General features: G+C 44.7%; 1 protein-coding gene across 3 annotated transcripts in view; it reads left to right on the forward strand.

Annotated features, from left to right (window-relative positions):
* Window positions 1-23924, forward strand: part of LOC129495407 (beta-Ala-His dipeptidase) — a 30261-nt gene extending 6337 nt beyond the window's left edge. Inside the window, exons 1-11 of one of the 3 annotated variants that reach the window (XM_055302879.1) lie at window positions 642-763; window positions 1165-1314; window positions 2125-2287; window positions 2996-3084; window positions 5272-5472; window positions 7272-7356; window positions 12283-12443; window positions 13450-13614; window positions 14876-15017; window positions 17849-17996; window positions 18172-23924. In XM_055302879.1, the coding sequence (XP_055158854.1) occupies window positions 1240-1314; window positions 2125-2287; window positions 2996-3084; window positions 5272-5472; window positions 7272-7356; window positions 12283-12443; window positions 13450-13614; window positions 14876-15017; window positions 17849-17996; window positions 18172-18238 (1296 nt within the window). In that variant the 5' untranslated portion in view covers window positions 642-763; window positions 1165-1239 and the 3' untranslated portion in view covers window positions 18239-23924. Of the gene's footprint in view, window positions 1-641; window positions 764-1164; window positions 1315-2124; window positions 2288-2995; window positions 3085-4868; window positions 4969-5271; window positions 5473-7271; window positions 7357-12282; window positions 12444-13449; window positions 13615-14875; window positions 15018-17848; window positions 17997-18171 lie in introns of those variants that run through there. The other 2 variants (XM_055302877.1, XM_055302880.1) reach the window with 2 other exon arrangements.

Raw genomic sequence — 23924 nt, forward strand, 5'->3', positions numbered from 1 at the left:
GGACATGATAAAGGGTAGATGTGAGCAGCCTGATGGAGAGGCACACAAGGCAGGGTCTGGAAGCAGCTTCTGTCCCCCTGGGGTTGAGGCATGCCACCCTCTCAGGCTATAGTCACCAACCTGGAAGATCTGTGAACCCCATACTTTCTGGGGTGCTTGTGGAAGCTTCATCATGGAGGCAAGATGATTATTAACTAACCTACAGCTCCTCTTCCCCACCCAGAGGATGCGGTGGGGGCAGGGAGCCCCCAGCTTCTAATCACAGCTTGGTCTTTCTGGTGAGGCAGCCCCCACCCCGGAGCCCACTAGAACTGCCCCATTAGAACACAATATGCTCCCGTCTCCCAGGAAGTTCCAGGGAGTTAGGAGCGCTGTGTCGGGAACCCAAGACAGAGACTGAATCTCTGAACAAAACATGCTCCTAGCACCTTTATCACATATGAAGTTAGAGGTCATAGGGGCTCTGGCCAAGAGCTCAGGACAAAGATCAACATGTGTATTTCTTGCGTGACAGTATCACACTCACAGTAGCCTGCAGGTAGAGAGCACCGCCCTCCTCGTGTGTAGGAGGGAGCTGAGGCTACCAGTTGAACACATGCAAATCCTACACCTCCAACGGGCGGAACCAGGTACAGAAGCCAAGGCCGCCTGCCTGCCTCGCCCTGGGGACACCGCCTCCCGGATTCGGGAGGTGCCAGACCTGCATGCAGAGGATGGTCTGGGGAGCCTGCCGCCCAGCTGAGGCCACTGTGTGGTTCCTAAAGTGAGTTTCGAGGACCAGAGGCCTCCAGGGCACTCGTGGGAGGCCCAGAGTCCTGCACTAGGGGCTGCCAGCCAGCTGCTCCCGGTTCCTAATAAACGGGAAGTGGTGTTTCCAGCGAGGCACAGGCCCGGGGCCTGGAAGGCAAACTTCGACCCTGCCTGTCCTGCCCTATTATTCTTCCTTCTTAAGCAGACGTGTCTACCTCTGGTTCTTGACCACAGCAGCCCACCTGGCAGTTACTTTGGAATATTGCGTGTTTGCCAACTCAGTCTCCAGCGCAGGTGGGGAGCGCTGGGCACCTGGTACCTCCTGCCCTCGAGTCATGGCTCGGTGAGGTGTGTCCCACCTAGAGTGGACGCTGGCCCCCCTCAGGCAAATCACCTTGTCACCTTTCCTTCCAGACGCTTAAGGAGTGGGTGGCTGTGGAGAGTGACTCGGTCCAGCCCCTGCCCCACCTGAGACAAGAACTCTTCAGGATGATGGCCCTGGCGGCAGAGCAGCTTCGGTGCCTGGGAGCCAGCGTGGACTCCGTGGACTCGGGTTTTCAGCAGGTGCCGGACGCCCCCTCCCCGCGACGAGCTGTCGTTTCTGTGCATCGGCCATGCCTTCCCTTGGGCGTGGCAAGACTGGGACCTGCTCCCATCCGATCCTCCACAGAAATGCCCCCATAATCTCAATTCCCAATAGGGCTAAAAAAAAAAAAATCTTGTCCCAGACAAGTCGGCATTACTGATTTCTCGTGGTGTCGGGGCAGAGGGGCAGGCGAGAGCGGATGGAGTGGGCGAGCAGAGCCAACCTTTCAGAAAGACCCCCCCTTTCCTGTACTAGTCTCATCCTTCACATGTGGTTTAAATTTTTCTAAACTGTCCCTCCCTTATGTTCACATGTACCTTTCTCAAAGGATCTGGTCTTTCATCAGAATCCCCGCTTATCGCTGTGTCCCGGTGATAAAGGGCAATCTTTTCATTTAAGCACCGGTGGTGCCTCCTTCAGCACAGCTGAGTCTCCCCAGTGGCATGTGTTTTCCAGAACCATGTCCATCTAATTTAAGCCACCTAAGTCTGAATTCATATCGAAGAATTTGCTCAATTAAATTTACTGTTTGTCACTATGCATCCAAGGAAGCACTTTACTTTTAATTATCTATTACATTTTAATTCAGTGTCTCATGGCACCCATTTTAGAGGTAGATAAAGTGATGATTAAAAGAATTATGTGGGCACGACAAAAACCCAAGGGTAGAAACAGGACTCCTGGTGTCATGTCTGAATTTTCTGGGAGAACTAAATAACATTTTTTTTAATGTGATGTTTTTGTTTGTTTGTTTGTTTGTTTGTTTGTTTCTTTTTTTTATTTTGCAGCTGCCTGATGGTCAGACTCTCCCAATACCTCCCATCATCCTGGCTGAACTGGGGAATGATCCAAAGAAACCCACTGTGTGCTTCTATGGCCACTTGGATGTGCAGCCTGCTAGACGGGAAGATGGGTGGCTCACAGACCCTTACACACTGACAGAGGTGGATGGTCAGTGGCACATCAGAGCTGGGTTCTTTGCAGATAAGGGACTCCCCACAAGGCTTAGGTATTGAAGATGTGACTCCTGTCCCCAGCTCCAGGACTTACGCTGTTTCTTGTTAAGAATGAACAGAATACTACCCGTTTCACAGTCCACCAGCTGTCCAACGAGGCTGGCTTTTTTCTCATTTGTGAAAGACCTATGCATAAGTGATGCATGCCCCTGGGCGAATTGACTCCCATGATGGCAGTCCTTGGGAGGAAGAAGTTGTCTAGGTCACACATTTTCCTTTTTTAAAATACTAAATGTAATTATGTTTTTTTAAAGAAAAGAAGAAGAAAGGTTAATGGAGATACACTCATACCCTTTTTTCATTCTTTTACTAATTATAAAATCTTGAAATGAGAGAGGCTATGTTACATGACATCCTGCAACAAATCCTCAGGTCTGTTTCAATGAACTTGGATAAAATAGCTAATTCCTGGTAAGGCCAAAGGGATATGCATATTTCAAATTAGTTTATATTATCTGATTAGCTGATGGCCATACTGTTTGTACATAAGAAATCAGACTTTGTGACCTTGGAGCAAGATTTGTGCCTGGAAAAATAGGAAGCACTATTAAAATGATTTCCATAAAACAACCTTTGTTTTTAACTCACTCAACTTGGCAGAGGTATCTGTGCTTTTCTAAAAATTCTTCCCTCATTTTTAAAGGAAAACTTTATGGACGAGGAGCAACAGACAACAAAGGCCCTGTTTTAGCATGGATTAATGCTGTGAGCACCTTCAGAGCCTTGGAGGAGGTAGGGAACCAGCCATGTTTGGGAAGGGATGATGTTGACAACAGTGACTGTGAGGACAATGATGATAATGACGATGTTGGTAGTGATGGTGATGATGACAGTGATGACAATGATGACGGTGACAATAAAGGTGATGGATAATGACGATGGTATTGACAATGGAGGTGAGGATGATGATGACGACAATGATAATGATGATGGTGATGAGGACAAAAACCATAATGATGATGATGATGTTGACAATGATGGTGAGGGCAGTGGTGACAACAACAATGATGATGGTGATAATTATGACAGTGATGATGAGGACAATGACAATCATGAAAGCGATGATGACTAGGATGATGAGAATGACAACAGTGTCAATGAAGGTGATGACAATGACTATGATGGCAATCATGGTGATGATAATGACAGTGAAGGTGATGGCAATGACAATGACGATGATGACAACGATGAAGATGATGACAACTTCCTTCTCTCCTTCTATTCCTCCTTCCTACCTCCTCTCTCTCTATTTCTTCCCTTCCTTCCTTCCTTCCTTCCTTACAAGGAAGCAAGCAATATTTATAAGAAAGTTCCCATATAAAGGCCAAAATCTGCTTTGCTTTTTAACTTTCCACTCTGAAACGTACATAATCACAAACAAAGCATGAGAAATGTTCACTGCTGTTGGACAAATCAGTTGATCTCTCTGAGTCTCATTAACCTAATCTGTGAACTAGGAATAGTTATTTCTGCCTCAGGAACCTGGCATGGAGTAGGTAAGGTAACACATAGAGGAACCCCAGTGCCTGTGAGTGTGAGGCCCTTTATGTGGGTGGGCTTCTTCTTTTCTGGTGCCCACTGTTCTTCCATCTTCCCCTCTTCTCCTGTGTTGCTAACTGAGCGCTTGAATACACCTCACACCACTGGGTTAGTTAACTAAGAGGCAGACAATTATTAATACCCATATCGCATAGATAGGGAGGTGAGTGGCCAAGAGGTAAAATGACTTGTCCCAGGTCCCTTGTATGTCAGTGACAGAGAAGACACCAAAACTGAGGCCTGGCAGTTGGTCTGTCTTCCTTCCTTAACACATAGTGGTTACTGGTGTGTATTTCATTAATCACATTTTACCAGAAAATTTTTAAGCTTTCCAACTACGTCTCAGCAATTGTTTTCTAGTTAAATGTTAAAAAGAGCTTTCAAATATTAATATATCAGAACTTTAGCTTCACTTCTTAAGACACATAGAAATAAATGTGTGCAAGGGATACACTTGAACAAATCATTATCCCAAAATGTCCTTAACCAACTGAATGACCGAAGGTCACTTACTTTCTAATATATAATCCTCCACTCATCCTGCCTTTGTTAATCTTTGGTGAGTCAATCCCACTCATTAAAACTAATTAGTATGTTTGTGCTATCATTTATCTGAATAGAATTACTTCTAGAGTTCTCCTGTGTGTGTTTTATGCTCTAGGAAGACTTTGACCTTCCCTCTCAAAGATATGAAGTTATAAATTATAAAGATACAAAAAGATCAAAACCAAATGGGGGAAAGGCACATTGTAAAAATTTTAAAGGAGCTATTCTGTGCCCTAATATTAACCAGAGGAAAAACTCAAGTTCCATTTTGCTGTAAGATCAAAGCTTTGAATAAGTTAAAAGGCAGATAGAACTCAAAGCTGAAAAATAACAGATACTTGAAATAAAAATTATCCTGGGGCTTAAACATTAGACAGTCTTTCAAAGGAAAGAGCTCTCATTCATCATACTCAGAATTATGAGGACAGAAAAGAGATTTGTAATTGAATAACCTTTCTCGAAAGGTTCCTTCTGGGGAGAAGGAGGAAAGCGTCTGTCTCCGAGGAGGCCCAGCAGAGCTTCGCAGCGTGGGTATGGCTTTTCCTGCAGGAATTCTTCCCTGGAATCATCCTTTAGGGTCCACATGGAATCCAGCAGGGTCATGCTGGAGGCCAGACACCAGGTCTTCCCTTGTATTCTCCTTCACAGTCTTGGTTATAACTCCTTTGCTGTGAGCGGAGCTGTGGGGAATGTGGACAACCCGTACATTGAATGTGTGTAATAATTAATGTATTTATGTCACATGCAAACTAATTCTGGATCTGAAAAAGATGAATGGGCAAGTCGTGCAATTTTTCTGACAGAATGGTTTGTCCTGTTGTTCATTTGATTCAGGATCTCCCTGTGAATATCAAATTCATCATTGAAGGGATGGAAGAAGCTGGTTCTGTTGCCCTGGAGGAACTGGTCAGAAAGGAAAAGGATCGGTTCTTTTCCAATGTAGACTACATCATAATTTCAGATAACCTGTGGCTCACCCAAAGGAAGCCAGCCCTCACTTACGGGACTCGAGGGAATAGTTACTTCAGGGTGGAGGTATTTGCAAGCCCCCTAAGGTGGAGGGAGGAGTCCATCCTGGGATCTTGGCAGGAAGAGAGAAAGCTCTTGGGAGAGCAGAGTTCTGACCTGGAGACATGGCCCTGGGGCCCACAGGTCTCGGGACTGGGGGATTCCAGAAGCTTCCCACACCCTGGGGCCGTTCTAGGATTCAGGGATCTGTGACTCAAACACCAGAAGGCTTAGGAGGCATGGCTGTGGAGTTTGGGGGTGAAAAGAGCAGTGCATGGGGGTGAGGAGACTGCCTGGTCAGGGGCTGGGCTGCGGTGCCCTGGGGAGGAGCTCCAGGTGCACAGATGGTCGGGGGGAGGGGCAGGGGTGCTTCTTCCCGAGCCTCATCTGTGCAGGTGCACAATGGCTTTGCAGAGAGAAGACTTCCAGAACATTTGTCTGTCTTGCTGTAGTTGGCCTCTGGGTGTTCCACTGAGTAGGAAGTTTGCTTACCTGCCGAGGAGCGATTGCTGGAAGTGGTCGCCATGCAGAATGGGTGGGAAGGCAGATTGGAGCACGATCAAGTGTCAGGCGGGATTCAGGGTGTAGAGTCCCTGTGCCTATGCAGTTGGGTGATTCTTAGCAGCTATGCTCAGTAGCCAGAGATGGACAAGCAGGCGGGGTTGCTGCAGGGTTGACTGAGGTCATTTTATGGGAAGTGAGGGAAGAAGAAGGAAAAAGTGAAGCACAGTACTGACACAGACAGGTTGAAGCAATGAACAATGTGGGGTCAGGGGAGACAGGAGGACAACATGGGGGGAATTTGGGATGGGTCAAGTGAGGCCAAGAGCAGGTGGGGTGCAGGAAGTGACAAGAATGGGTGAAGGGGGATGAAGTTGGGAGTAGAAGGTGGGATAAGGCAGCTTAAGGTTTCAGAGGTGGGGCTCTGCAAACCCCAAAGTGCTTTAGTTAGTATGATCGCCCAGTGAAACAAAGGTCTTAAGCTGAAGTGACTGAACAGGCGATCCATCTGGCAGCGCTTTAGAGATGGCCTGGAGCTGGTGGGGGACCAGCCAGGAGGGAAGACAGAAGGAAGGAACCAAAGGGACAATTTAAACAAAACTCGTTAGGAATTGGTAGTGTATTGGATAAGGTGTGCACAGAAGTCAAAGATCATTTTAAGGCGACAGATTTATAGGACTGGGGTCACTTCTTGTTTTGGAAGTGGGCGGGCTGATAGGGAGTAATCATAGGAGAAGATGCTGAATTCCCTCCTACATCCATTGAATTTCAGACATTGGGAGCATAGCAAAGTATTATGCACCACCAGCAGCCAAAATCTTTAGGTCAAGTGAGTAGGTGAAAGGTCAGCCCTACAGGGATGAGTGTGTGTGGTGTGGAGACAGTAACTGAAATCCAGGGAGGCAGTTCTTGAAGTTCTGTGTGTAGAGGAAGAATGAGCCAGGGCCTGAGCTCTGGGGTGGGAGGCTGGGAGGAAGTTACAAGTGGAGACAACAATAGAATTATAAGAAAAGAATAAAGAGAAGACGGTTTCTGGGAGGAGGGTTGAGTGACAGAGGATGGGCTACCTGGACCACTCAGAGAGGGGACTGCTGGCCCCAGCAGTGCTGTCTTAGGGGAACAAATGGGTACAGAAATCAGTTTTGGGGATTCAGGAAAGAATGAGACTGAAGACATGGGAGGAGTAGATGCTCAAACTCGTGTGACTGGGAGGCACCCACCCAGTCCTGGGGGACAGTTCATGGGGCTGTGCGCCACCACGTGAACGCTATCGCCAGAGCAACCACAGAGGTAAGTGCCTGTCTTTTCTTTCTCCTGTCCTATAGGTGAAGTGCCGAGATCAAGACTTTCATTCAGGAACCTTTGGTGGTATCCTCCATGAACCAATGGCTGACTTGGTTGCTCTTCTTGGTAATGTCTTATTTCATTTCACTTAAAAAAAAAAAAGATTTATTTATTTATTTGAGGGTTGGGATAGAGGCAGAGGAAGAGGGAGAGAGGATCTCAAGCAGACTCCCTGCTGAGTGTGGAGTCTGACATGGGCTTGGGGCTCCATCTCTTGACCCTGAGATCATGACCTGAGCTGAAACCACAATTCGGATGCTTAACTAATTGAACCACCCAGGCGCCCCTTCATTTCACTTTTTAAGCATCATGGAACCTACTAGAATGCATTTCTGTTTGACTCCATGCCACTCTCTTCCCTTGGCCTCCAAGCCAGTTCTGAATAAGGGTGGAGTAGAAGAAAAATCATAGTCTTAGCTTTCCCTCCTTTGGCTAAATGTTCCTTAGGTTTATTAGGTCCACGTTACATTTGCTGATGGACCGAAGCTCTTCCTCAGTCCACCCCATTTTCTTTTACTGGGTATTGTGATCTGGCCATACTCGGGGGCAGAGAGAGCCCTCTGGGGAAGCATCTGGAGGAAGCATCTGAAGCAAAGGCTCCAGCACCATTTGGCTTCTGTTTCCAGTTCTGTGGCCTCAAGTGGCACAGAGAGGCCATCGGTTTGCTCGTCTCTGTCTGCTCCTCACCTTCTGTGGTGTGCCCGGAGTTCACAGGCAGAAGTCACGTGTATGTGTATGCTTTTCTAGAGAGCCAGTTTGCCCACCCTGACCACCTCGATTCATCTTGTAGCTCTTGCTCGCATTTAGGCTGGATCCTGGGAGTGAAGGAAGCTGCGTCTTCGGGAGCCTCACTTGGAGGAGCCCCTTTTACAGTCCTGGCAGGGACCCTGCACTTTTATGTTCATCATTTGGTGTTTTTTTTTTTTTTTTTAAAGGTTCTCAGGGAAGCTTCAGCCCCACAATACTTGGATCTGTCTCCTTGGCATAAAGGGTACCTTTATGCAAATTTTACCACATGTCCCTTTGGGGCAGACAGTGCCAAAAGAGGGCATGTATTAGCAAAAGTCTCTTGTCTTTCTGTGTTGACACAGCTTTACCTCTGCCCCACTCGCTTGCATCCCTTTGGCCTTGGCAGTCTCTGACGGGGCAACTGGGCCACCTGTTGGGAGCTGTCCTCAGGGTCTTCAGGACCATCTTTAGTTGTAGAGCTTTGTGCTCCTTCATTCTCCAAAGTGAATAATGAAATCTGTGTGTCTACCTGTCATGTGTGATCTAACTCTGCAATCTATCTTTCATTTATCTCCTATCCGCCTATTCTTTCCATCTACTTAACTACCATCAATTTCTTCCTTTGTGGCCTTCTAGTTTTCCTAAAATATAATTCTTGGGCAATATTCCCCATACTGGACAATTTCAAATGGAATAAAACAATCCATTTTCCTTCAAAGTGTTTAAAATGTTTCCAAAAGAATTCAGATATCATACAACTCAATATTTTGAGGAGGAGGAGGGAAAGGGTTATGTTTCTGTTTTATCAGAACTAATTTTCTCTTCCATAGGAATGGCATCATCAGAAGTTTATGGTACATTTCAATCTCCCCCCAATAATGATTGCTGCGTTACATTCTCTTAGATGGTACGGTTTCACCCAGGCTTGGAATTCCACTTAGTCCTGCAAATGCATATGGCTCTGCTAGGAAAAATCAGATTGGAATCATGAACAGAATGAAAAGCATATGGTTTCACTTTCTTTAATTTTTGAGACAAATCAAATAATCCGTAACAAAGTGATTCTGGATTGGATCATCTATGTGGCTTTCATAGATGCTTTGTACAAAGACATTTCGTACATGCTTTGTACAAAGACCTAAGGGCATGGGGTTGAGCTTCGGCACTGATGACAGGCAGTAGCCTCTTGGCTCCTGTGCCTTCCATCAGGGCCACTGCAGGTTAGGATGTCCTGGGAGAGCTGGGCCTGTCGGGTCCTCCTGCATACTGGCAGGTGCCCTAAACATTAGTCAGGGAGCCTCCTGCTGCTGTGTGACCTTGTGCAACTTCCAATCTCTCTGTCCCCTATTCCTCATCTATAGATCCTGATAGCCAGGTCACTAACAGGTTATATGTGTTTATTGAGTGCCAACCGTGTGAAAGGCGCGGGAGTCTCCAACCGGGAGACACAGGGAAGGGTGATGGTGGGGGTGCAGATACCCAGTTTAATACCATAGTATTAAAATGTTAAATTCTGAGAGGACTCCTGGGGATCAGGATTACATTTGCTTCCTGTGTGCAGTTTTCAAAGGCACCACCCTCTGGGTCTTCTGTGCATTTCCGGGCTGGGCTCCTGGCCGAGGAGGAGGGGGAGAGGGAGGGGGAGGTGGAGGCGGTGGCAGCAGTGGCCTGGTTCAGGGGATCATGATTTCAAGTGGGAAATGAGGAGGGGGGTGGGGAGATGAACTCCTTCAGCAACATCCTGTTTTTTTTGGGAATGCATTCAGTGTTGAAAAACCCTGGCAAAGAAGTAGCAAGAAAAGGGCGTGTAAGGCAGAGGCCTGGCCAGCACGCCAGGCGCTTTCCCACCACTGGGTCCTGCGGTGACCTCTCGCAGCCCTCCCTGGAGCAACCCCTGCTGGCGGGTGGAAGGGGCAGGGAGAGGAGGATGTGCTCTCCTCTGCTCTGGGGACACGCATCTGCTGGCACTCTTTGCAGCCCGCAACTGGGAGGGCTGCCCTGCGCCCTAAGAAGACAGGATCCTGATGCGACTCCATCCTGGCCCCGGCCGGGCCAGCTGTGCTGGAGAGGTGCAATGAGTGTGTAGAAAAGCCACTCTGCTCAGACCCCAGCTTCACTTGCTAACGACCTCTGCCCCCCCACCCCCCACGGCAATACCTGCAGGGCCAGCTGGAATGATAGAGAAAATGTCTAGTCCTGGGTCGGGACATGGACGCTGAGCATCCTGGCTGCCAAAGTATTTCAGGTCTTACTGGTTGCCAACCTTGACCCTCCCAACACTCTCTTTCCATTGCCAAGGCTGCACAGACCCTCCCACACCACCTCTGGGGCCCAGCCATGCTGCTGCACTGGCTTTCCCGTGCCCCTGCCCCTGCTTGCAGACCCCCAGCTGTTTCTTTACCCTGGGTCTGTTCCAGCCGCATCACCAGCAGGGGCTGCGTCTCACCCACGTTTGCAGCTCTGTTCTCGCATCTGAGAATGTCAGCAGAAGTCGAGGGACAGGCACTTGAGGGAACACTCAGTGATGGTATTACTGGTGGCGCTTTTATGTTTGGTTTGGATTTTGCTGAGGGCACGGAGGGTGGACTGCAAAGCACTGACAGCCAGGCCCAGCCATTGGCACCCAACTTATTTTTTGACTTGAATTTTACAATGGGTTTGAACCATCTATTTACTATATTCTACACTTGTTTGGGCTAAATGCAGAGAATTCCACAGCTCAGTACTGCAGGGAGGCTTGTACCTGCACAGTGTGGTTGTAGACTTTTGGCTGATTTATGGGGGGCAGGGGTAGGGGCCAGGGAGGCCATGTTTAAGCCAGAACAGTGAAAACTTCCCTTCTCATTTTGCTGCCTCAGCACCTCAAAACTTGAGGTTTTGCTTTCTGGGATCATCTCAAAGTTCTGGGACAACCAGTATATACTGCCATTCCTGTTGGTTCTGGAAGGATGGTTACTTTGGATCCTGTTGTGTCTACACGGAGAGCCAAACTACCTACTGGTCAGCCCAGGGAGAGTCACATTTGTCATTTAGCCTATGCACCAAGAGATGGCGCTGTTGCTGATGAAAGGAGGTTCTTCAGGAATGGTCAGGGATCATCAGGTGCCTTGACCACAGCAGGTTCCAGTAATGAGGGGGCACAGCTGGATTCTCCCAGAGCCTGCGACCCGGGGCTTTGTAATTGTCCGCTGTGAGACCAAGATTTGAAAACATGGTGGTTCATGATGGTTTTTTGACATTGTCAAGTTATAGTCCCATTAAGAATGTGGAGCATAGGGCACCTGGGTGGCTCAGTGGTTGAGCGTCTGCCTTCAGCTCAGGTCATGATCTCAGGGCCCTGGGACTGAGTCCTACATCGGGCTCCCCGCAGGGAGCCTGCTTCTCCCTCTGGCTGTGTCTCTCTGCCTCTCTCTGTATCTGTCATGAGTAAATAAGTAAAATCTTAAAAAAAAAATAAAAGAATGTGGAGCATATTTTTTATGAAGTGTCTTTATTTGAATGAAAGGCCCCAGGTGGCCTGAGGATGAATTTAGATGCCCTGGATACATTTTTCACCATTTCTGCTAGTCTCTTTGCTACTTTGATAAGTATGTTCTGAAGGTAGTGAGCAATGTTCACTAAACCTCCGCTTCTACTTCCTCTGTAGATATTTGATGATTCCACCCCCACTTCTATTAATCCCCAAACTCCTTCCTAAATAACGGACTAGACTATCTGCTTATTCACTCTGAAGGCATTTGTGGTCATGATGTAGGCCTCCTAGACTAGACCTCAAGGTATTATGCTTTTGATCAAAGGTGAGTCTCTATCCTATGATAGTGTGTGTAGGGGAGAGAAGCTGAGAAGGAATGAGGATTTTTGGTTCCTCAGGAATGTCTGTATAGACCTATACATACGTATTTAAGATTTTTAATAATGAACATACATTGCATCTTAACTCAGGATAAAGCAAAATTTCAGAAAGAACCTAATTTGTGATACAGAAGGTGTAATTGAGAACTGGTGTAATGCAGGTAAGCCATCGCCTATGACCTTGTGTTTCCATCTCTCCATTGATGAGGTGGACAGTAAAATGGATCTGCCTCAGGCTCAGCCTGTGTGGGGACCAGCTGCTTCCTCCAGCCATCCCCCTGGAGATGTGAGTGGTGCCAGTGGCTCCGCCAGGGGGACCAGGGCCAGTCACGAGGCCCACTGTGGCCCCTGGTCCTGCTCCAGGCCCAGAACAGTCACTCACTCGTACCTTCTACCTGGCTTTGGTTGCAGGGAGCCTTGTGGACTCATCTGGTCATATTCTGATCCCTGGAATCTATGACCAAGTGGCTCCTCTTACTGAAGAGGAGAGAAAACTGTACAAAGCCATAGATCTGGACCTAGAAGAATACCGGAAGAGTAGCCGGGTTGAGAGATTTCTGTTTGACACCAAGGTATGGTCCCAGGTTGATGGCTAATGTGAAAGAGGAAAGGCAGTAATAAATCCTATTTTTCCAGTTCCTGATTTACTGTGGGAGGCTCATCTGCACATTTCAGAACTGAAAGCAGATGTGAATTCTGAGGCAGATTTGTCCTTTCACAGCCACTTATTTCCCTCAGGTCTAGAGCAACCCAGACTTTATCTGGGGTCCAACTGGCCTCAGGTGCATAGCCTTGGGGCAATCCCTCATTTCACAGACACGTTTTCTGGGGTTTCTTAGACTCAATCCCAGCTATCTCTGCTTCCTATCTCCTTAAAGGCTGAGAACAATCTGAGATTATTCCAGCCCCACACCCCTAATTGTTCATTTTAATAGAATTAAGAGCCTTAGGGACTAATCTGTACATTGCTACATCACTGCCTCAGGGTAGTCAGGAAACCATAGCCCAAAGCCATTCATTTCTGGCAAATTTGGATGTTTTCTTTCTCCTTCTTCTTGTTTTTACAACCTTTGCCTGCTATGGTGAAGGATGGTTGTGGCTGGTTCTGGACGGGGCTGCCAGGAGAGGGAGAACCAGGTGGAACAGAGGCAGTGGAGTTTATTATGGTGAAGTGTATCCCTTCCCCCGGACCATAAGCAGAGTTCTTTGCGGCCTTCTGAAAAAGAAAATGCATTTACTATGCAACTGAGTGTCGTAGTGATTGGGGATAGAAATTTATAATCAAGCCCCAAATTCTGAAAGCTCCTTTGCCATATATTAACTTCAGAGCTTGGGTGAGGAGGGGCCTGCATCAGTGGAGCAGGTTGGTTGGAGGTGGGGAGGGGACAGCAGAGGGTCTCAGGGCCCGAGGGGAAAGACTGCCTGTGTTATCGGTCCAGGCGTGTCTAAGGAAGGTGATAATTAACTTGTCATGAACGGTGGCAGAGATTTACAGGAGTGGGTGATACAAGCAATACATTTCAAAGAGTTTTAATCAAACATTCTTTTGTATAGTAAAATAATTTTATTTTAATTCAGGAGGAAATTCTAATGCACTTATGGAGATACCCGTCTCTTTCAATCCATGGGATTGAGGGTGCGTTTGATGAGCCTGGAGCTAAGACAGTCATCCCTGGCCAAGTTATAGGGAAATTTTCAATCCGTCTGGTCCCTCACATGAATACATCTGTGGTGGAAAAACAGGTAACAAATGTTCTGAGCGTCACATCCCACAGTGTAGTGAGCTATTCAGTTGTTAGTGCTGAAGTATCATTTCCCCCCCAATAAAACTGGAACAGATGTCAAGAAACCAATATAATTTTTGTTCAGTAAAAATCTCTTTCTGCAATTATACGCAATTACAGGAGTCAGATAAATAACCATTTGAGGTTGGAGTGATGGGAAGTATTTTTACATTAAACAGTTGACATAAAGGCAAGATTGGTTTACACACAGATGGAGAAGCTGACTGCCTATGGCCGCATGGAGCTGGAAAAGCTCAAACCCATAGTTAGTTTGCCCTTGTCTGAAATCAACACTCTGAAAGTAGCTGTTTTAATGAAAATGTTATCTGGAAGGAGTTATGTGTCTAAATTATCAACCTGTTGTCAGTTTACCTCAAGTTCAACAGAAAGAAGGCTCTGAATGAGTGAGCTCCAGGAATGCCTCATTCCAAATCTCTACAACCCCTTGACCTCCTTTATTGTCTTCTTAGCACTAATTACATCTTAAAATGCCCTCCTTCCCTATCTCAGTCCCTGTTTTTCTCCCTCTCTTCCCCCGTTTTGGATGCATCGTTTCTGTTTCTCAAAACATGGGTTCCATCAGGGCAGCCCCCTTGGTCTTGCTCACAGCTGTGTTCTCACACCTAGAACTGTTCCTGCCAACATGACAGGCATTCAACCAGTGTTTGTCAAAGGAATGAATGGGAGGAACGTTTCAGAGTGTGAGGAGTTTTTCTTGGGAGGATTTCCATGGTAGCCACTGGCCTGGAGCCCAGGGGACAGAGGAGGATGCTGACAAAAGGCTCCTTTACAGCTTAGCCTGGCATCACCGCCCCTCCCCCTTTGCAGAAATTTCCAAATGCCTAATGTTCCGAAAATAGTAATTAAGATCCTGACAAGTCCGAAAAGAGGGATATCCAAATTGAGAAGTTGTATTGTGTTTCACAATGACCACGCATTAATCGTCTGACACTGTGGTCAGAATGGGGCAGGCTCAGGGCTGAGGATTGGAGGGTCCCTGGGTAGAAGGGGTGTGGGATCAGGGTTTCTTTTCCTGCTGAAGGCCTCAATCCCAGAGCCCCTGCTCACTCTGTCCATCCTCTGTGAGGACGAGGGTAAAATCACAACACTTGGACCTAATGAGCTGGGATTTCAGTTTCTTGATGAAAGATTGCTGCATATTCACTGCATGAGAGAATAACTTGAAATTTTCTCTTACAACTGAAAATGTTCCTTTTCAGGTGAAGCAGCATCTTGAACACGTATTCTCCAAAAGAAATAGTTCCAACCAGATGGCTGTTTCTATGATGCTAGGACTACAGCCATGGATTGCAAATATTAAAGATAATCAGTATCTTGCGGCAAAAAGAGCCATCAAAACAGGTTAGACTTGTGATACTTGGAGTTGCCAGTTTACAGTGGGACCAGAGCGTGGTGTGTGGTGGGGCAGCGGAGAGGAGAAAGCAGGCACGGTCAGAATTTTCGTTCAGCTCTCCTTTGCCCGTTGGCTGTGTTACTGAATGTCAGCTACACTCCAGGGCTCTTTTTTTTTTTTTTTTTTTTAAACCACCAGGGCACTTGATCCACACTGTCTCCTGACCCCTGACAGCCCTCCCCAGTTGACAAAGTCTGTCTGGAAGAGATTAGGGAATTTGCTGAAGGGCACCCAGCTGGAAGTGGCAAAGCCAGGTTCATGTCTGGAAACCTGAATTTTGGGCAAAATGATGGTCTTGCAAGCCTCTGATACTTATGGAAATGATGGCCAACATATAAAAATGCCTTTTAAAAGGCTCAGGTGGATTTGCATGAAAGTAAAGGAAATCTGGGGTTAAAAATAAAGGAGCTAGGGGCGCTTAGCTGGTGCAGTCATCTAAAGGACTGACTCTTGATTTCGGCTCACGTCATGCTCTTGGTTGTGAGATTGAGCAGCCTGGGTAGCTCAGCGGTTTAGTGCCGCCTTTGGCCCAGCGCCTGATCCTGGAGACCGGAGATTGAGTCCCACGTCAGGTTTCCTGCATGGAGCCTGCTTCTTCTTCTGCCTGTGTCTCTGCCTCTCTGTGTCTCTCATGAATAAATAAATAAAATCTTTTAAAAAATCTTATTAAAAAAAAGGAGTTAAAATATAATGGAGTGAGAAGGCTGACCCTGGGTTGCCCTGTAGGATTTGTTCATCTTGGTCACAAGGAGGTTTGGGTTTTTAGGTCAGCAGAAGGTAGGGAATAGGAAGTGAGACTCACTATTTAAAGCAGGGCATCCCCCAATCACCCTTTATAGCTTAGCCTGGCATCACCTCCCCTCTCCCTTTGCAAGAATTTCCAAATGCCTAATGTGGTTAGGGAGGGGGCTGACCACAGATCCATCCTCACAGGGTTCGGGTCTTTAATCTCCACTCTCCATGTGGTCCCGTTCTGATGCAAACAGCCCCATGGCAGGCCACCTGGGATTTTTCACAGAGAGGCCTCCTGGGGATGCTCATTTTATAAAACTACCAAACACAAAAACTCAATTCCAGCCTATCTGACTCTGAAACCAGCGATGTTTTCAGAGCCACTCTGGAAGTAAGGAGGGCAGCATAGCTTCATTTGGAATTTCTTTGGTGGTGCCTATTTTGACTGCATATACTTCCAAGGCCTGGGCAGGGTCCTGTTGTTGGTGAGCACAGGACACATCCCTGGGCTCCAGCTGCCCAGGCAGGGAGAAGATCTATCCAGGCTCTTTGGCTTCTGCAGCAGGAAGGTGACACTGCCAATTGCAAAATAGAGGACTCTCTAAAAAGCAGGGGGACTTTCAGAAAAAGCCAGGTGGGGAAACACTATGGACTAATGGCACTCTCTCACAGGTGAGGCCTCAGGCCACATCCCTAACAGAGCACAGCTGGAATTGTAGGTCCCCACCACCTAGGAGCACTAACACTTGATCAGGGTTATCTGTACAAAGGACAGCGACATTAAACATTAGAGGACAGGTCTGAGACTTAGAGCCATACTTTTCTACATAATTATTCCTACTACTCCCATTTGTAGCAGTATTTTACCAGTAAAATTTGGTCAAGAAAGGAGGAAGAAAAGTTCTTAGGAAGGTAAATGTAATCCCAGCTGAAGAGTGATGTGTGATTGAAATGTCAAGGTCAACAGTAAAGCCCTGAAATATTCTTGCAGGAATGCATAAGGCACCTTGTGGTTTATTGTGTGTGAAACAAGTTCTTATAACAAAGCATATCATCTTTTCTAACATTCACACCCTAGTCTGTGGATAAAGAAGACATGGCATATTACCTTTGTGTCTTCATTTTATTTTGCATTTCCAATCCATCACTGACAACTCATCCTCTCGCCTGGAAGGCTTGAACTCACCACTCCTTAGACCCTAGGATATCCATTACATTTATTTCATGAGATACCTTGACAGTTAAGCACAAACACCACAACATTCAGGTGATAGTTGAATACAGCTGTTTATTTGTATACTGGTTACACCACCAAAGAAATCCCACTTTCCAAATATTTAATTCATGAAGCGACCATAAAAGTAGGTACATTGTCTTGTAATACTCCTGCCAGAAATGCATGACCTCTTCCAACCATGAGAAGATATCAAACAAGCCCAAATGAAGAGACACTTTACAAAGCAACTGATCAGAACTCTTCAAGAAGAGTCAAGGTCATGAAAGACAAGGAGAAACTGAGAAACTTTCACGTACCAGAGGAGAGTTAGAAGAAGTGACAAAACGCAGTGCAGGATTCTGGATTGGGTCCTGGAATGGAAAAAGGGAAGCACTGGTGAAATTCAGATAAGGTCTGAGTCTAGTTAATAATATTTTTCCAGTGTTAACTTCCTTTTCTTTAAGATTGTACGATAATTACGTAAGATGTTAACATTACAGAAAGTAAAGTAAGGAACATATGGGAGCTCTCTCTGTACTATTTTTGCAACTTTTCTATAAAATCTACAATTCAAAATACAAATTTTATTTAAAAAGTTTTTTTTTTGAAGTGGTTAATTATAAAGAATGCAACCATGGTTTTCTTCGTGACTCTACTGTCTTCAGAATATAAACTGCATGCTATCAAGAAGCTTACCTACCCCAGACACCAAAGTTAATGATTAAATAAAAACGAAAAAGGGAAAGATAAAGCCAACACTACACTTGAGAAGATTATGAGGGGTGGTCTTGTCATTATTTTATTCAAATGCATTCTTTTCCTGTGCTTCAGTGTTTGGAACAGAGCCAGACATGATCCGGGACGGATCAACCATACCAATTGCCAAAATATTCCAGGATTCCATCCAAAAGAGTGTGATGATGCTCCCGCTGGGTGCTGTGGATGATGGGGAGCACTCTCAGAAGGAGAAAATCAACAGGTTAGTGGATTCCTGTCAGGGGCCGATTCTTCACTGCTCAAAAGCCAGGTCTCCACCTGCTATATATTTTAGATTGCATTCACATCACCAAATCTTCCTATTTACATTGTAGGCGACTTTCCCCCATCACCTGAACCGAAGTAACAGTGTTTCTCTTTATTTCTTCCTTTGTTAGGTGGAACTACATAGAGGGATCCAAATTATTTGCTGCCTTTTTCCTAGAGATGGCTAGGCTGCATTAATAATGATGAACCTTCCAGCTTAAATCTGACCTACTGACAGATACCTTCTTCTGCACACCTGGACAGGAACAGAATCTAAGTAACCAGAGAATTTCAGTCCGGGAAATAATGCTTTCCTTCCCATTTAAAATGTTTTAGGACATTTGGACCAGAAATAAAATATCTTAAAGGCACAGACATTGGGAATGGTATACTGTCCCCATGGCACACCTTTCTAAAGTCACCGATACCTGCAACATCTCCCCCAGTTTGGCTCCAGGAGCCCCAGGATTGGACTCACTCTTTCCTTGGAGCACAAGGACATTCCTCCATTAGACTCTCCCTGGCAATTTGATAGGTCTGATCACACCAGTGTGCTTTTAGGTTCTGAGGTGCTCATGACACATCATCATTCCGTACAGTGTTTATATCAACCTTGCTTTTACCACACATTTCATTTATTAGTAAAACTGTTGGTTCCACCACTGGTTACCATGATTTCCCTGTGGGTTCATTTGTAGAGGAGTAACTAAAGCATGATGTCACATTAACCTCTTGCTTCCCCTTCATTTATTTTGCCTGCTTCTTGGAAAGTTCTGAAACAGAAATGATCAGTAGTTGTGTCCTTATGCCACTTGGGATTCCCTGTGTGAAGATGAGTACTTTTTCTATTCCAAGGTTCTTTACCTTTTCTGGGATTGATGCCAACCAACCACCCCTCCCGCACCCTATTCTTTGTAACCCACTGCTGAACCCCCCCGCCCCCCCCGCCCCAATCTGTGCATATGTAAAGTCACCACTGCAGCATCAGTCCTGATAGAATTTCTCTCACCCTGTTGGAATTTTACTTCAGTGACTACATCTAAATTGCTCAAAGCTTTTAATAGCATCAGTTTTAGATAGAGAACGAATCTAATCAGCCCTGACATCAGTAACACATTCTAAATTTAAAGCCATCAGCTAATGCTGCATTCAGTAATCATTTTAGTTAACCATCTTGTTTGGCTTGATTGCATTTGATGGTGTAAACAAACAAACAGAAAGAATATAATTTTTCTCCAGTTGAGTGTATGTAAACAAATCAATTTAATCTTTATAAATTCATTATTTAAATCACATTAATGGAGAAGGATTTAAGAGTTTATTAAAAGATGTTTCTCTTATGATTCCAAGTAAAATCAAAGTGTAACACATTTAATCTCTTTGTGGGTTCTTGAAATGTTAGTTTTAAAATTTGCAACACCACATCCAAAAGGGCTGCAAAAGTCCTCAGGACCCCCTGGAGGACTCTGGAGGCGCCGTTGGGGGCCACATCCACATCAGAAGGGACTACTCAGAACCACAGGACTGTTGTGCCAAAGACTGGGAATCTGAGAACCACTGAGAAGCCATCACCGATGCAAACACACGAGGGTTGATTTACAAGCTTGAGCTTGAGTCCAACTACACCCGACACAGCGGAGCAGGGACTTGGACCCCGAGCTCAGTCACTCATCAGGAAATGCATCTTTATGGGTTTGTAAAGAACTGAGAGACATTATTACCAGTGGTCCTATTATTATTTTTTTTCCCAGTGGTCCTATTATTATGTGAAGGATTCTTCCCTGAGATTCTTCCCCTGTTTCAACTGACACTGAAACACTGTGAACCCTTTGGAAGACAAATGTCAAGGAAATAAACGTTATGCATTGCTAATTTGAAATGCACTTGCAATATGGTGTCTATTATAATAGAAGTATTTTTATCTGATTTTTGCTATTTATTATCCTTTCCTGCTTTTCAGGTTCAGGAGGCATTATACGTGTTCTTAAGTGTTTTTCTTTCCTTCTGATATAAAATTCTTACTTTGTTCCCATCGAAGGAACTCTTTAAGACTAAGGCAAAAGTTAATTGAACTATTCTTAAAATGTCAAAAAAAAAAAAAAAAAAAAAAAAGCCAGCGATTCAGCTTTACCCTGAGTCTCGTCACAGCAATGGACTCGGATGAGGTGTGAGTCTGGAGGTATCCATGAGTGACCTGCTTTCTCCCTGATGCTAGAAACATCAATTCCTGTTTCTTGAGTATTGGCAGGTATTTGATACTTTGTTATGCTTGGTTCATGCTTGCCACATTATGTTGAATCATGTGATGTTTGGATCTTGTGGGACCTACCTGACGTATTCCGTAGGGTTCCCAAGAATTAATTGTAAGAGGTTTATGATGCCAATTTATATTCTTAAAAGGGTGTTCATTAGTGAATGAACAAAAACTGGCTGTAGGATATATTGTAAGCACTTCTGTGATGGTGTGGGCCATAGTGCGAGAGCCTCGCTGGCCATACAAGTTCTCTGCACTTGCAGCTGGAGGAGGGCAGTGGCCAGGACACATAGAGGACTTGATGTGGCTCTCTTCTCCCTCCATTTGTTCAATTCACACCCTTTTTTCAGTCTTTATGTTAGCAAGATGCCCGCGACTGCCAGCACAGCCCCACCCAGCTCCCTTTCCTAAGAACCGGACCCCCTACCCTCCTGCATAGTTCCTATCTGAAATTGGACTCATCTCAAATGGAAACAAGTCTTATTCATCCTCCCAAACCTGTTTCACCTCCAGTGTTCCTGGACCATTGGAATCCTGACTGTTCTCTGACATTTCCCCTCTTTCAAATCCAGTTCGGTATCTAAACCTGTTGACTCCATTTCCACTGTCACTTCCCACAGCCTGAAGGCCAAATCCTAACTTCTGCTGGGTTATTGCAAAGCCCCTCCTGAACCTCTTTGCATAAACGCAGCCCTCTCCCATAGAAGTGTCACACTGCAGTATGCACACCCCAGCAAAGTGCACTGCACATAGTAGATGCTCCATGTTGCTTGCTCAAATCTTCCTTTTGAATCTGTAGCTGCATTTTTGAGTATCCTCTAGCAGGCCTGCTGTGCCCTGTACAGACCTCTATCTTTATGCTCTTCCTCTCAGGCTCTTCCTAGTTGAAATTGTCTTGGGAATAGCCAGTGCTGGGGAAAAGCACATTAGGATGTCACATTGAGGCGCCATTGACTGATAATGGTTCACTCATGTGTATCCTGCTGGGCAGCACTTGTGTCTTCACGAGGATCCAGGATCCAGGATCGTGCTTTAATTCAGAGGCCCCAAACAGCAGTCTGTGAGCTCCAGGTGCCACTTACCCTGTTTCATGTGGCCTTCACAATGTCCTACATACTTCTGAATTGGATGCCAGCATTTCGAAATTAGTAGACTGATTTACACAAAAGATTTCTCTTGAGCAACTGAGCTGCTGTTCACACAGGCTGGTGAACACACTGAGCTGAGAGGTGGTGCTAATAAGCACAGTGCCTGGCCCATAATATGCACTCAACAAATTTCTAAGATATGGAAAAGAAGGAAGCTCACAAAAGATGATGATGCTATTCAATATGGTTTCTTACTTCTACTGATAGCTCCTTTCACTTCAAAAAATACCTCAAATGCCATTTTATGATAGGGCCAAGTGACTTTTAAATACCATACTATTTTAAATATCTAGTTTAAAATGTATTCAACATCATCTAGCTTTTAATTTTTTTTGCCTTAAGTTGTAATATTAATTATGTAATAGCTAAAGAATTAAACAATGATTTGAGGTCTTGATTATATAAGATGAAATATGTGTTTCTGTGATGATATATTTATGTCCGATCTAATGTAGTTATCAGCCTTAAATACCCATGCCTTTCATGACAAGCAGTAAAACTTAAACAAAATATGTGCCTAATCCTTGCACATATTATTTTTGTTCTTCCACTGGCCAACTCTAACATCTACATTCTATTTTGTAGAGCTTGTGACATTCAAGAAAGATAATCTTCCTCGTTAGTACATTGAAAAGAACTTTCCTCTTTAGGAAGCAAGCTCTGGGAGGCAGAAACTGGGTTGGGTACAGTCTATGTTTTGCTCAGCTGCCCAAAGGCACAAACAATTGATGACGTACAAAGAGAAATACAAGAGATTTCCTAAAGAAAAGTGATGCATTCTTTCTTTTCTAGCATGATGTGGAAGAAAATGGCTGGTAGGTGTAATGACTATAATTTCTTAACAGTTATGATAAGTAAGTAAATGCTTCTGAGCTTTTTTAGCTTGGATAAATTGAACAGAAAAAAATGTTCATTACATGGAAAAATTTTATTTAAAAACATTATGCTACTATAATTTCTTATCCAGAATGAAAAAAAGATGTCAGAAAAATTATGCCTTTGACTATGATAGAAAATGTGAAGTTTGAAATCATCTCACCTCCCACATTAAAATTCAACTGAAACAGCATTCAAAGAGAACGTAGATTTGAAATTCTAGCGTGGGTGGTTAAGTGTTTGTAGCACATTCTGACTGTTCTTGTAGGTAGGCATTTCAATGTAATGGCAGAACATGTTAATTTGAAGGAAATTAGAACTTTAAATGACACTGTTAAATTAATTACTCATCAAAATTGATAGTCACCAAAAATGACCAATGCTTTCTCTCAAATTTTAAATAATTATAAGCAAATAAAAGAGGTCATAGAAACTTTATTTAAAACTCCACTTAAAGGGATCCCTGGGTGGTGCAGCGGTTTGGCGCCTGCCTTTGGCCCAGGGCGCGATCCTGCATACCTGGGATCGAATCCCACGTCGGGCTCCCGGTGCATGGAGCCTGCTTCTCCCTCTGCCTGTGTCTCTGCCTCTCTCTCTCTCTCTCTGCGTGTGACTATCATAAATAAATAAAATTAAAAAAAAAAAAAAACTCCACTTAGAGAACCAGAAAACGGAATCCTAGGTGGTTCATTAAGTTAAGCATCTGCTTTCAGCTCAGGTCATGATCTCCCTGCTCAGCAGGGAGCCTGCTTCTCCCTCTCCCTCTGCCCCTCCCTGCCGCTCATGTTCTTGCTTGCTCTGCTCTCTCTCCTAAATAAATAGAAAAAAAATAGATAAATAAATAAATAAACTTAACCAAAAAAAAAAAAAAAAAAAAAAAAAAAAAAAGAACCAGAAAGCAGAGCTCAGGGTTACTACATTAGCCAAAGTGACGGAAGGGAGGTTCTGGAAAGAGTAGTCACAAAGGGAAACACCAAATTCTGTATACTTTGCCTAAATTGGCAGATGACCTCTGCACCATGCACATGTAGGGCAGATTCAAGCATCCCAGTTAAGGCTGAGGGAACTAAATGAGATTTCAGCTGCCACCATAACAAGAGAGACAAAGTATGGAGTATGAATACAGCCAAAATAACTGCCTGTTAATACTTTGTCAACCACAGACAACTTCTTCAGAGGAACATAACTGAATCCAGAATATCTACATTCCTTAAATATCTAGAATACAACTCAAAATTACTAGATATTTAACAAAGAGGAAAACATGACTCCTAATCAAGAGGAAATTACTGACAATTCCAAAATGATTTATATAGTGGAATTAACAGATAAAATGTGAAAGCTGCTAGTATAGTTTTGCTCAAAGACGTAAAAGAAAATATGCCTTCATAAGTAAACAAATAGGAAATCTCATCAGAGAAACAGAAAGAAATGAATAGAAATTTTAGAATTAAAGGTACAATATCTGAAATAAAAAAAAAATCACTAGCCACTTCTAACAAGTGATTGGAGATAACACAGAAGAGAAAATCAGGGAACATAGAAAATAGATTATTCAATCGCAAGATCTGAGAGAAAAAAATGAAAACAAAACAAAAAAGGAGAA

Source organism: Nyctereutes procyonoides, unplaced genomic scaffold (genome assembly GCF_905146905.1).
Source record: "Nyctereutes procyonoides isolate TBG_1078 unplaced genomic scaffold, NYPRO_anot_genome, whole genome shotgun sequence".
Lineage (NCBI taxonomy): Eukaryota > Metazoa > Chordata > Mammalia > Carnivora > Canidae > Nyctereutes > Nyctereutes procyonoides.